General features: G+C 43.7%; 1 protein-coding gene across 1 annotated transcript in view; it reads right to left on the bottom strand.

Annotated features, from left to right (window-relative positions):
* Positions 1-1,427: 1,427 nt before the first annotated feature.
* mmp24 (matrix metallopeptidase 24) overlaps positions 1,428-14,306 on the bottom strand; it is a gene marked incomplete at both ends in the record, with an annotated part of 45,860 nt that continues 32,981 nt past the window's right edge. The window contains 4 exon segments of the mRNA XM_079156714.1: positions 1,428-1,792; positions 5,950-6,216; positions 9,224-9,362; positions 13,352-13,609. Of these exon segments, the coding sequence (XP_079012840.1) occupies positions 1,428-1,792; positions 5,950-6,216; positions 9,224-9,362; positions 13,352-13,609 (1,029 nt within the window).

Genomic DNA, 14,306 nt, shown 5'->3' with positions numbered 1-14,306 from the left:
AGAAACCTTCCGTCTCATTTCCCCTCATGCCCGAATACCCAATCAGACCTGAATATTTACTCCACATCTGTGATATTGTTCATTCCTAAAAATAAGAAAAACAATGTTTGCAGTTAACATTTGTGCAAAGACAGATGACATTTTAAATATTCATCAGCTCATTGTCTTTGTGTGAAATCCTTGATATCTCAAGTATGAATTAACATGATTACATCAGTTAAAGTATTTAAAGCGGGATGAATTAATAGGAAATTGTCAATAGTAGTTATGTATAAATAACTTATTATTATTATTATAAATAAAATCCCTGAATTACACTCAGCAAATGTTATGACTCATCATAACATTTTGTACAATCACTAAAAATATCAACAGCTTTTATTTTGAAGTTTGTCAGTTGGAGTAAAAGTAAAACATTTTTTATATTTTCAGTCTGAATAAGTTTGATAATTAGGAGCCCTGGTTGTGTGCAGCTTGTTAGAAGAGAGAAGGATGTTTAACGAACATTCATCTGAAATCTATCATTATACGCTGATGACCAGATATTCTACATCCGCCAAAACCCATAAATCCAAGCGGTGAACATGACAACAGGGGAGATGTGCGCTGACAAAGGTCAGAGTCAGTGGTGATGAAGATGCTTTTTGTTGTGTGTGGTAAAAAAACAAAGAAGAGAAAAAGGTCCTCTTGACAGTTTTACAGCTTCATACAAGTATAAATAAATGTAATTAAATTCAGAGATCCACGGCGAGATCCCTGTTTTTCTCTTTTGTTATGGCCTTTCTACCTATATTTTATCTCCAAATTTTATATTTTAAATCTTTTTTTTTTGATCTGACTTAATATTAGAAGTAGTTCACGTGTACAAGTTGTGTTAGAACAAACTTGGAGGCGGCGTTTGTCTTTGAGGAGCATACTCGTTCTTTTTATTGTCACTGAGAAGGAGAGTCGTGTTGTAGGTCCCAGAAGAAATAGTCAAAGTTCAGTGTCGCTCATAAGATCCGTTTAGCCAGAGAAGTTATCAAATCAGGTGCGTTATCTCCCTCAGCCAATCACATCCTCCTGGAGTCTTTGCAGACTTGTTCTCGCCGTCCTCAGCGAGAACAAGTCTTATGTTTTATGCGTCTTTGCCCGGTAAGAAACGATAAAAGACTAAACCAGTATCCTCGCTGTTGTGGACTGAAGTGGAACGAATTCTTCACGCACAAACTGATCCAACGTCTAAATCTACTCCTGCAGAGCATGTTCAGCGTCCGCTCTTTAATCACTAGCTAGCACAAGAAGCGTCTTCCAGCATTGACTTTCCATTGCTTTTTTTTTTTTTTTGGGCCATTGACCATTAGCCAACCTAAGCTAGCTTACAGTATGCCGACTGCTTGACCCCCTTCAATCCATGAACTTTGACTCCTTCAAAGCACAGTTGCCTGTCATACCCACTCCTGAACAGGGTATTTGTAGTAGTGCTGCGTCATGGTGCTCTGCTGCACTCCTTTGTTTTTGAACTGAAATATCGTGTACACCAGCACCAGGATGCACAGCGACAGAATGCAAGGGATCACCACGGCAATGGCGTTGACCGTCGTCGGGACGTCGTTGATGGTCACCATGATGTCCACGTCGTCGAGCGGCAGCTGGCGGTCTCCGCGGTTCCCCTTGCTGCCGGAGCGCTCCATGTCGGACTGGTCGCAGCCCATCCAGTCGCGCAAGATGGACTTGGGGTATCCGGGTTCCACCGTCAGCTTCTGGTTGTCGAACTTCCAGTACTCCTTCCCCTTGTAGAAGTACGTGTAGTCTGAAGACGGGGGAGGGGGTGACGGGGCGGGGGAGGAGGAAAGAAAGAAAGGTGGGTAGGAGGTAAGAGGAGGACAGAGAACAGAAACGGGAAATTAGTGGGTTTTGTGAGGGAGACATAAGGGTTTGAAAATGTTTAAGCATTTAACAAACAGCTGGATGAGAAATCAAGCAGAAAGAAGCAGCTTAACATGAATTAATAACAAGTCAGTATCATCATTCATGGACTTCCAGAGAATCGCGCTGTGAAAATATAAATCCTGAGCTTTACAGCCCGCAGAGCAACTTGAGGTTTAGTGTTTCGCTTAATTTCGACATACAGTACAGTAACTGGTGGTTTTGTTGCCTAAAGCTAACTGTTGGTGGTTTTGTTGCCTAAAGCTAAATGTTGGTGGTTTTGTTGCCTAAAGCTAACTGTTGGTGGTTTTGTTGCCTAAAGCTAACTGTTGGTGGTTTTGTTGCCTAAAGCTAACTGTTGGTGGTTTTGTTGCCTAAACCTAAATGTTGGTGGTTTTGTTGCCTAAAGCTAAATGTTGGTGGTTTTGTTGTCTAAAGCTACATGTTGGTGGTTTTGTTGCCTAAACCTAAATGTTGGTGGTTTTGTTGCCTAAAGCTAAATGTTGGTGGTTTTGTTGCCTAAAGCTAACTGTTGGTGGTTTTGTTGTCTAAAGCTAAATGTTGGTGGTTTTGTTGCCTAAAGCTAACTGTTGGTGGTTTTGTTGCCTAAAGCTAACTGTTGGTGGTTTTGTTGCCTAAAGCTAACTGTTGGTAGTTTTGTTGCCTAAAGCTAACTGTTGGTGGTTTTGTTGCCTAAAGCTAAATGTTGGTGGTTTTGTTGTCTAAAGCTACATGTTGGTGGTTTTGTTGTCTAAAGCTACATGTTGGTGGTTTTGTTGTCTAAAGCTAAATGTTGGTGGTTTTGTTGCCTAAAGCTAACTGTTGGTAGTTTTGTTGCCTAAAGCTAACTGTTGGTGGTTTTGTTGCCTAAAGCTAAATGTTGGTGGTTTTGTTGCCTAAAGCTAACTGTTGGTAGTTTTGTTGCCTAAAGCTAACTGTTGGTGGTTTTGTTGCCTAAAGCTAAATGTTGGTGGTTTTGTTGTCTAAAGCTACATGTTGGTGGTTTTGTTGTCTAAAGCTAAATGTTGGTGGTTTTGTTGTCTAAAGCTAAATGTTGGTGGTTTTGTTGCCTAAACCTAACTGTTGGTGGTTTTGTTGCCTAAAGCTAACTGTTGGTGATTTTGTTGCCTAAAGCTAAATGTTGGTGGTTTTGTTGCCTAAAGCTAACTGTTGGTGGTTTTGTTGCCTAAAGCTAACTGTTGGTGGTTTTGTTGCCTAAAGCTAACTGTTGGTGGTTTTGTTGCCTAAAGCTAACTGTTGGTGGTTTTGTTGCCTAAAGCTAACTGTTGGTGGTTTTGTTGCCTAAACCTAAATGTTGGTGGTTTTGTTGCCTAAAGCTAACTCTCACTTTTAACGTAATGTCGTCAGAGCGACATGAAAAAAACAGACAACTTATGCCCCGGTACAGGAAGTCAGTAGATTGCATTTTGTGGCTATAACACAAACTGTGATCGCGATTGTGTATTTGTGTCTTTGCATTGACTTTAATATAATTGCGCCGCACAAAAAAGTTGGCTTTCGCGTTTTATACACCTCAACAAACAACTTACAAATTCAACTCTTCAAACCTTTGTGTTTTGTTTCGAGCCTCAAAATCACTAAATATCACACGACTACGACCAGCAAACTGTTTCCATGAAAGCTCCCGCTGAGGAGACAAACACATCGACGCCGTGAGGAACACAGTAAGAAAAGCTTCCTCTTCAACCGGAGGAAGGAAACACCCCTCAGTGTCCTCGGCTCCGTCTCTCCGGTAGATCCCTGTGACACAGAATGTCATTAGAGGCAATAACGCTTCTACTGTGACACGCTGGTGATAGGCGGCTACAGCGGCTCGGTCCCAGCGCCGGCTGCTGTTATTGAAGGGCAATATTATGTAATGCCTGTGAGACAGACAGAGAGAGACACGGGGGAGGGAGGGGGAGAAAACATGAAGCGACTCAGCCTCAGTCTCACACATACAGCCAGATGTGCTGACAAGCTAAAGTTAGTGCACGTACGTGTTAGATAATACGAGTGGTTTATTGAATATCAGCAGGTCACTGCTTCTTCCTGTAAAACGTGTTTCTGCGGTTCATTTTATTCATTCAAGGGCTCAACAATATCCCGATTCATGACTGTAACTCTCTGCACTTTAACACATCCGTAAGAGCCAATCAACCAAAGTGTGTTTATTGGGTAACATTGTTAATGTTGGCGTTGCATATTAACCTCATGGTATCATTTAAATATCACAGTTTTAGTTTTAGTATGAATATATAGTCTGTATGTTTGCCACAGAGTTCTAGACGAGAGCAGGTAATCGTGGCCTGACTCAGTTTGGAACAGATTCTTCTCTTAACGAAGTCTTTATTTGTTTGTTTGATTATCATATTTTATTGTAAATCTTCATGTTTTCAATTTTGAAATGATGTCTTTTACTATGTTTATTGTCACAGAGACAAACTCCTTGTATGTGTGACGCACTTGTTGATAAAACCGTTTCTGATTCTGGAAAGTGAGCGCTTTGAAAAATGAAGTCTGCTTCACAGGTTTTTGACCGTTAGTGTGTTTATTGTAACATCAAGTCGGTAGATGTGACGTGGATGGAAATCACCTGCCGTCACGTTGTATCGGATCTATAATAAACCCGGCTTCTGTGAGTACACTGGGAGCGCCAGTCAGAACTCAGATACCTTTCAGACTAAGTGGGAACTCAAACTAAATACTATAACCTCGACAGCTGAGAGGTTATTAAAACTACATCTGAACTGAACTACAGATGGCAGAGAACCACAACGATGACACTCACACACACACACACACACACACACACACACACACACACACACACACACACCACCAACAGAAAAAGGGCCCAGAAGGTTTTCTTCTGAAGTCGTCCTTTTTGTCTGCTCCATCACCTCCAAACAGCCAGAAGGAAACAAACACAAACACATTTGTCTGTTGCCTCCGACGTCCCTGCAGGACAACTTCTCATCTAACACCGCGACACCATGCCCGACCCAACATGTCACCTCCTCAGATCTCACACACACACACACACACACACACACACACACACACACACACACACACACACACACACACACACACACACACACACACACACACTCCCTCTGAGGCAGCCACAAAGGTCACGAGGGTCACGACTCGACAAGTGGAAGTGATGATGGGAGCTTTTCTTCCAGCGTGTATTTGTGAGTCTGTCGCCTCTGCTTCTGGAGAGCAGTTCATCGTGAATAAAATGAGTTATAAAGAAACAGACTGACAGATTCCATGAACGACCAGCTAACCCACCAACCGACTGATTTATTGACCGGTTCCTTGAACGAATGAGAACACGTGATCCGTTTCAATTAATTTAAACAGAAATCTGCATGTGAATGATGCAGAAGTGTCTTCAAACTTGCATTCGAAACCAGTAAACAGGAAGTGACATATCTGGACTGACGTAGTGACGTAGAGACGCCGTATGCGTCTCTGGTAGAGACCTGTCAATCACTGTGTAGCCCCGCCCTAAAGCATCCCCTGCTTTATGGTCTGTTTGACTCTAAATGGACCATCATTTACTAAATGAACATCATGCTGTATTGAAGAAGACTTGAAACTAGAGATTGAGACCATAAACTCATGTTTACAATGTTTACTGAGGTAATAAATCAAGAGAGAAGTAGAGTCATTTTCTCATAGACTTCTATACAACCAGAGGAGTCGCCCCCTGGTGGACACTAGAGAGAATGCAGCTTTAACACGTGAAGCTTTGTCTGGTCTGAATGCACGAACACACGGATACATGCGCTCACGATGTCACAGCTATTGCAAATTTGCTCTTGTTTATATCAGTTTTGCCCACACATTGTAAACATGTTCACACTTTCTTTTATTCCATTTATTAAAGCTACGGTTGGTTATCTTGACAAAGCAACAAGATTAATGTAGATTTAATAAAAATCCTCCAACCATGTGTATATATATATATATATATATATGTAAATATATCTATGAATGTCTGACGGTGAGACCAAACTGAACACTCACATCCCTCCCTGCTGATGAAGGCCCCCTGCGGTGCGTCCGGTATTCCCTTCCACACGGTGATGGGTTTGGGGTATTCTGGGTCCGCCGTGCGCTTGTCCTCGTTGTAGCGCCAGTACTGGTCCCCTTTGAAGAAGTAGGTCTTCCCCACGGGCTCCCAGCGCAGCGCCGTGTCGATGCCGTCTTTGGGCAGGCAGCTGCCCAGCTCCACCAGGCTGTGAGGGTAACCCGGCTCAGCCGTCACCTCCTTAAACACCCAGTACTTGTCACCTGGAGGACGCGGGGGGGAAAGACGAGTCAGCACTTTAATTATAACACACGTACTTTCAGATTGATTATCTCGAAGTTCTTTCTCTTTAAGGTTCATTCACAACCTCAGATTTCACTCATTGCGTTGAGTTCTTTACCCTTTTATTCCCTTCGGTTAATATTTATATATTATTTAATGAAATCCAGGATCCAGCTGGCAGACAGACAAAACAACAGAGGATGAAAGTACGACCTCCTTTAAAGTGTCGAAACATAAACATAACCGTAAGAAATAAATCTTATTCTTTAAAAAACAACAACATTGTGAAACAACAGCTGCTTTCTACTTCACGGAGCAGATTAAACGGCTCGTCTGCAGCTTTGTTCAATATGTTGTTCAGAGGATAGATGTGGGAAAACACAAAGAGAGATTAAAAACCGGCGGTTAAATCATACAACTTCTCTATAAAAGCTGTTTTACAGGACGATTACATCTTCAAACAGCCTGTTCTCATCCTCCCAAATATAAGAACACACGGGAACAATGAAGACAAACAAAGACGCTAAATGCTCTCCGCCAGAAATGTAACGCAGCTGGACTCAAATAATCTGTAGATATTACTGATAGAGAAAAAAGACCTAAACAAAGATATATATATATATATATATATATGTATGTATGTATTCATCATTCAGCTCTTATTTTTCTACTTTGAGTCATTATTCCTATATTCGTATTTAGTATCCAACAATAACCTCCAGTAATCAATATCCTTTGTTATCTTGAATATCAAAAAACAGGTGAAAATGTGTTTAAAAATTAGTTTAAAAAAAGATCATATATGATCTCGTCTCACGAGACGAGAAACTTGTTTTCTGCAACCGACAGAGCTTCATGAGCAGCGTGTGACGACTCACTAGGTCGTCAAAAAGTGGCCAAAAAGTGACGTGGATTGGAGGACGGAGCGCTAACGCACCGCTCGCGTGTCGCTTCCAGTAAAACATTTGATTTTCAGTTAATGAAAGCGACTCCTGTCACACGATGCATTCAGCCATGATAGGAGTGTATACAATACACTGCCTAGTTCAGACGCAACGCTAAAATGACTCACTATCGCCTCTCCAGGTTACAAGTGGTATTACAAGACAGGACGGGCCCGGGGCTAGCTGGTTAGCATGCTAACTTCAGGAAGATATCTCTGCCACTGCAACACTGTAACCTCTTTACATTCTGCTCATAATGTTCATTTAATGGTTTGAACTAAAAGTATGGAAACATCTTTCATCATCACACCTTGAAAAAAAAGTACCTAAGTGTGTGTGTGTGTGTGTGTGTGTGTGTGTGTTACAGTCTGGTTGAGCTGTGTCATTGTGTGTGTGTGTGTGTGTGTGTGTGAGAGAAAGAGTCGGCAGCTGAGAGAGCAAAGCTATTAATATCTGCTCCTGGCTGGCCGCGATAGCAGGACACTCCATCAGAAGATGTGTGTGTGTGTGTGTGTGTGTGTGTGTGTGTGTGTGTGTGTGTGTGTGTGTGTGTGTGTGTGTGTGTGTGTTACAGAGGAAGTTAGAAAGAGTGAGACAGAGATGGAAGCAGAGAGAGAGAAGTGACTCCTCAGTGAGAGGATGAGGGAGGTTTCACAGACTAAACTTCTATTACTCCAGGCCGGCTGCTCCCCGCTGCATTGACATTCTCTATTTCACACTTTAATAAATATATTTTAGGAGGAGGAGGAGGAGGAGGAGGAGGAGGAGGAGGAGGACGGGGTCTAATAACACTGGAGCAGATGGTGGACGGAGATTTGTATGAGGACGGTTGTTTTTTCAGACTTTGAGCAAATTCGGCTGATTTTCGGAGCTGCTTTGTGAAGAAAAACTCAACATTCAACCAAACTGACACACAGTCAGATTTAGATTTGACCCACTTTTTAATGGTGTATTAAATAAAGTTACTGCCGGGAACTTTTACTGTGTGTTGGTTCTGTTGGTCCCTGTGGACTAAAGCTGTAGTGTCTCTGAGCACCAGACTCTTTAGAAAACCTCCCAGTCTGCCCCTCTCAGTCCTGGTTCTGGTTCTCCCGTGCCCCCCTTCCCTCCAGCGGGTCCAGCAATACGTCCTGGGTCTCCAGCAGAGAGGAGAAGCTCTGCTCCTGGAGGAGGAGGAGGAGGAGGAGGAGGAGGAGGAGGAGGAGGAGGAGGAGGAGATGATGCTGCTGCTGCTGCTGCCGGGAGCTGAGCTCTCCTCCTCCCTCCGGAGCTCCGACTGCAGGTCCAAGGCTGCAGGTGAAGCCGGATCTGGGTCTATCCACGGTGGACCGGTCTCTGCAGGACTCTGAGCTGAAGGAGGTTCTGGTGAACCCGCATGAGTTCATCTGGTTTCACCAGAATCCGACCCGGTGGCTCCGATGACGAGCATCAAGAATAACTCTATAGAAACAGACCATCTTCTCTCTGATGGTCTCTTTACTGATGGAGGTCTGATAGAGGATCAGGACTACACTGAGACTGGTTCACATAGAGGATCAGGACTACACTGAGACTGGTTCATATAGAGGATCAGGACTACACTGAGACTGGTTCATATAGAGGATCAGGACTACACTGAGACTGGTTCATATAGAGGATCAGGACTACACTGAGACTGGTTCAGGACCAGCTAAAAGTTGCTCACAGTAACTTTGAATCATTTATGACTAATTAACCACAGCGAGGTTTGAGGCAGCTGTCAGGAGTCGATGATGTCACGGCTTTATAGAAACATCTGGTGAGATCTCTGAGAGAAACTCTCTCTCTCTTCCTCCATCTGCTGGCTCACTGTTAGCTGCACTGAGAGAATATTTAGTCATATTTAAGTTTTTGAAATTGATGCCACTGAATCAACAAAAAAATAAAATAATGAATCGTTGCAGCAGTTTGAGAAATATCATAAAATCTTTACCTCTTCATCAACGAGACTCGAGGCTGAGCCGGGATTCATTGATTATGTGGGATAATAAAACGTCTGTACACGTCTTCTGATTCCTCCTCGTACCTTTGAAGAAGACGAATTTCCCGTCCGGTCTTTCGTAGGCAGCGTCGATGCGAGGCGGCAGGCCCTTCCAGAACTGATCGATCTGCATGGGGTACCCCTCCTGCACCTTGTTGTTCCTCAGACGCCAAAACCACCGGTCCTGCAACAAAACCAGTTAGAAATTCAACTTCACTGGAGACGACAGGGCTGCAACCGACTAACCGTTCTCATCGTGGATGAATCTGAGGATTTGATAAAGACAAATGCATTCATGAATGCATCGCTTCTGTTTGATCAGTCTCACTCATTGTGGAACGTCCTGCAGTTAAATGGACGTTTAACGTTTAAAAACACGTTTACATTTCAATACTTCCAACCGAAAAGAGCTGCAAAGAAGAAGTGCAATTTTAGCGACTGCAGCACGGCGGACATTGACGGCGCCCGTATCGTTCACTCGCAGAACGTTTACCTGTGAACCATCTGCAGCGATGATCGCTCAATCATCGTTATTAAATGTCAGAGTTTATAGTGCTCATAACACGACGTCTCGAACACGGAGTCAGAGACGGTTCTGGATGTTTCCCAGAGAATAAGCTCAGAGAAGCGGACGCTGCTAAAGCAGGTTTACCAGTCTTCATCATAGAAGTCCGTTTCTCTTAACTGGAAAAATACAGTTTGAAAGCATAAATCTCATCTTTGGGGTGCTTGTTGAAGTTTCTTTTGTTGTTACACATCATTCTTTGTGCATTTTTCTTACTAAAGTCCAGCAACACGTGTCAATTTCAGCTCGTTGCATGAATACAGTCTTTGCAATAACAAACTTCCGTCTTCGCAGGAAAACAACTTCTGTCATTTCGGTGAATTTCAGAGATGAAGAACAGGGAGACAAAGACGAGACAAGTGAGGTGATGCAACGTATGTGGAGGAAGAAATAAAAAGGAAGAGGAAGACGCGGGAGGAAAGAGGCGTTGAAAGGAGAGGAAGAGGAAGAGGAGGAGGAGAAGAAGAAGGCGAGCATCAATCTTAGCTCATTATCATTTGGCTCCGGTGAATCTAGGACACAGCCGAGCAGAGTCCCCACTGAGTGCTACACACACACACACACACACACACACACACACACACACACACACACACACACACACACACACACACACACACACACACACACAGTCTCAAATGGTCCGACATCATCCGCTGGCCGTTAATGCTTTTCTGTGTGAACCCGAAGAGAGAAAGAGAGGAAATCAATGCTTCTCATATCAGCAGAAGAACCCGTGAGTTTCTCTCACCGAGGAAACATCCCATAATGAGTGTCTCCTTTCAAACGCCCACTGCGGCTCTCAGTGCTCCCAATACGCTTCTGTCCCACAGCTAGAGGGGAAAGAAAATCGGAATTGTTTTTCTGATCGATGATGATGATGATGATGATGATGATGATGATGATGATGATGATGAGGATGCATTTTTTAGGTAAAAGCTTCCAGATCCATGAACGGTTTACTTCACTAAACTCTTCCTGCAGCTCGTCAGTGATCCGCATTTGTCGTTCCCATACAAAGTGCTCACCGACCTTTAGAGCAACTGAGCGGTTTAAAGAGCGAGACGGTCCAGTGGGAGAGAAACAAGCAGGACTAAATGGACATTTTTTCACTTTACTTAAGGCGGCAGCCTCCGGTTCTGACGAGTGAAGCCGACGCTTCACGTGTCAAAGCTGCATTCTCTCTAGTGTCCACCAGGGGGCGACTCTGTGATTTGTTGGAAAAGCTCCCATCATGCTTCACACAGTGTTAGCGGGACACCGACGTACACACCTGCATGCTGCTAAGCAGGTGATGACCGGGTTTTGAAAGTGCTGATCCTTGTAAAGTGTATATGCAGGATGTATATAAACACCTGAGATTAAAACATCTCTCACTGCAGCAGCTGCTCCCAGTTTGATTGTATTCCGTCATAATGATATATTTAGTTCATGTTCAAACAGCTGCAGTCACTAAACACTGACATCTGTTTCATCAGTTTCATGTGTTGAAACCATGTTAAATGACATTAACATGGTTATGATGATAAAAACACCTTATTAAAGACATATTTAAGTGTTTTTTTGTAATTAAAGGGTCACCTCTCACTGACCTCACAGTCTGTTTTCATCTTAAATACCCGTGGGCCTTATCCTCCCAAAACGTCTGGATATGAACAGAAGGCATCAGGGTCAGGGTTTGCCCTTAGAGACCTGTCAATCACTGTGTAGCCCCGCCCCTAAAGCATCCCCTGCTTTATGGTCTGTTTGACTCTAAATGGACCATCATTTACTAAATGAACATCATGCTGTATTGAAGAAGACTTGAAACTAGAGATTGAGACCATAAACTCATGTTTACAATGTTTACTGAGGTAATAAATCAAGAGAGAAGTAGAGTCATTTTCTCATAGACTTCTATACAACCAGAGGAGTCGCCCCCTGGTGGACACTAGAGAGAATGCAGCTTTAACACGTGAAGAACTGGAGGTTGGAGCTCAGCCACATCTGGTAATTCAGAAAATGCTAATATGAGTGCTTCCAGGAACGCTTTATCGGTCCTTTTATAAATGTTTAGGACTTGTTGCAAATGTCAACACATGTTAACACATTTATCCAAAGCTCTCCAGAAGCTCTCATTCACACACAGAGAAGGTATCAGACCACCAACGCTGCGACTACAGCTCCACCTGTTCATGAAGCTGACGACAGACTCTGTCTGCCAGATCCCTTCATCTGGACAAACAACCAGAACAACAGAACAGACAGATGGATGAAGTGAAACAGAGTGAGACAGACAGACAGAGAGACAGACAGACAGACAGACAGACAGACAGACAGACAGACAGACAGACAGACAGACAGACAGCAGGGAAAAGATAGACGGAGAGCGAGACGGATCCGTGACCTTTTCTAACATTCAGTTTAAAGATCAGAGACATCAAAATGGATTTTTCTTCCTCAGTGTGTAACTCCCTGTCTCACACACACACACACACACACACACACACACACACACGTGTATATTTCAAACACGCAGTGTTCGATAATAGCAGAGCATCAGTTAGTAACACACCTGTAGCTATATGATCAAAGGACAGAGAGTTTATTTTAGCTCCAGTGGGAATCGAACCTGCGCCGCTGAGCGTCCGTACCTCGTGCTCAAGCCCTGCTTCATCCCCGCTCAACACTCATCAGAACGACCAGAGTCACCGTGTGACTCACCGTCTGCAGCAGCTGAGACCCGTTTGACCTCAGAGAGAACTCGATGCTGCTCTCTGAAGGAGCGCTAACGTTTAGCAGAAACATGCATCCTGGAGTCGGCAAGACTTTATAGTTCAGTGCATTCAATATGCGTGATTCAACCTCCCGACCGAGTAAAGCACAGCTCATAGACCTGGTTACGAGGTACGAGGTCACTAAGCTCAGAAAAGAAACGTCGGGATCTTAATTAGGAAGTATTGACTTGGGTTGCAGAGAAAAAGATTGAAAAGCATGTTTTCTATAAACAGAAACTGTGATAATCGTCAGATTTTCATCTTCACGACGGTCCTTGAACACATCGTGAGCTACGAAGGCTGCTGTTATAAAGAGCAATGGAATAGTGATATTTTACTAAAACCTTTTTATTCCACGTGCCTCATTTAAGATCTCAAAACATCTCAAACATTAAATCTGAGCTTCTCAGTGCAACTATGTTTTCCAACTTTTGTAAAATAAATGATCAAAGAAATTCCTCTTGCGTTTATTTTAAATGATTGATGTTATTCTGCACTGCAGACACGTTCTAGTTCTTCTAGTCATGATGGTTCTGTTCATAGAGGAGCAGAACTTTACATCACAGAGGAGATGAAGACCACAGAGAGGAACGTGTGACAGGAGACATGAAACGCTCTGAGACGGCTTTGGGTTCGTTGATGGTTCACGTTTGATCGTGTTTATTAATAGCAGCTAAATATCTTCACGTCTGTGGCTAATAACCAGGTTGCAGAGAGTGTTTGATGTGCTGCGTTCACTCACACCTCAGTAAATCCAGCAGAATACACAATCGACTCGTCAACGAGTTTCCTTCTGGATTTGAAGCCACCGAGCAGCAGCAGAACACACGAGCGTCTCTTTCTGTGTCTCACCTTGAAGACGAACATCTCCCGTCTGAAGAAGGCCACGGTGTTGAAGTTGCCGTCGCAGATGTTGGGTTTGCCGTTCCCGGGCAGCGCCGGGCGGTCGCCGGGCGGGCGCGCCGGGCGGGAGTGGCGGTCGTGCTTGCGTTCGGAGGTGGAGTGCGTCCTCCGGGAGGGTAAGGTGGGCAACGGCCTGGTGGGCTCCAGCATGGCCGTGGGGATGCCTGGTGAGGAGGAGCATCGATATTTATCATGTTTATCGTACATCTCAGTGTTATTGGGACACATCGTAGTTCAGCAGAAGATCAACATCTTGTTTAAAGGCTCGTTCATTAGCAGAGAGAAGCTTTATCTCACAAGACTTAATATGTCAAATATACATCAATCCTCCAAAATGTTCCAACTTTGTCGGTTGAAGAACAACAATATTCATGAGTCACTTTGAGACTCGACCCTTCACTGACTGGCTAAAGGGATCAACTCCCAGCAGAACTGCTGCCCGCCAGGAGTTCCTCTCCAACACCGACTCAAAAGGTCACCTTTGAACCGTGACCTTTAACGTGAAGATGTTTTTGTTCTGAAGGAAACAGATAATCTTCCTGCTTTGAAGCCTGAAAACAGACCAACGTGAGCAACAACCCAGTGAGTAGATGTTACGGATACGGCAGCTTATCCTTCATATGTGAAGCAGAGTATTTCATGTATTCTTCACTGACGCGTGGTTCTTTGTGTCTTTAACACACGTAACACTACATTACAGCAGAACGCTGTCACAGCGACGTGTCGGAGTCTTGACAGCGTCGCTCTTCTTTGTTTACTTGAAGGAAAAAAATAAAAGAATGAAGTGAAATGGAACAAAGTGTCTCTGGTGCAAAGACACACGATTGCTTTTGTTCTCTTTCCAGGACTGTTCAGCAGTGAACGCTGTTTATCAGCCGGATCCTGCTTCACTTTCATATATATA

The sequence above is a fragment of the Pholis gunnellus genome (assembly GCF_910591455.1).
Source record: "Pholis gunnellus genome assembly, chromosome: 3".
NCBI classification, from domain to species: domain Eukaryota; kingdom Metazoa; phylum Chordata; class Actinopteri; order Perciformes; family Pholidae; genus Pholis; species Pholis gunnellus.
Note: the sequence above shows the minus strand (reverse complement) of the source record. Positions and strands in the feature narration are given on the sequence as shown.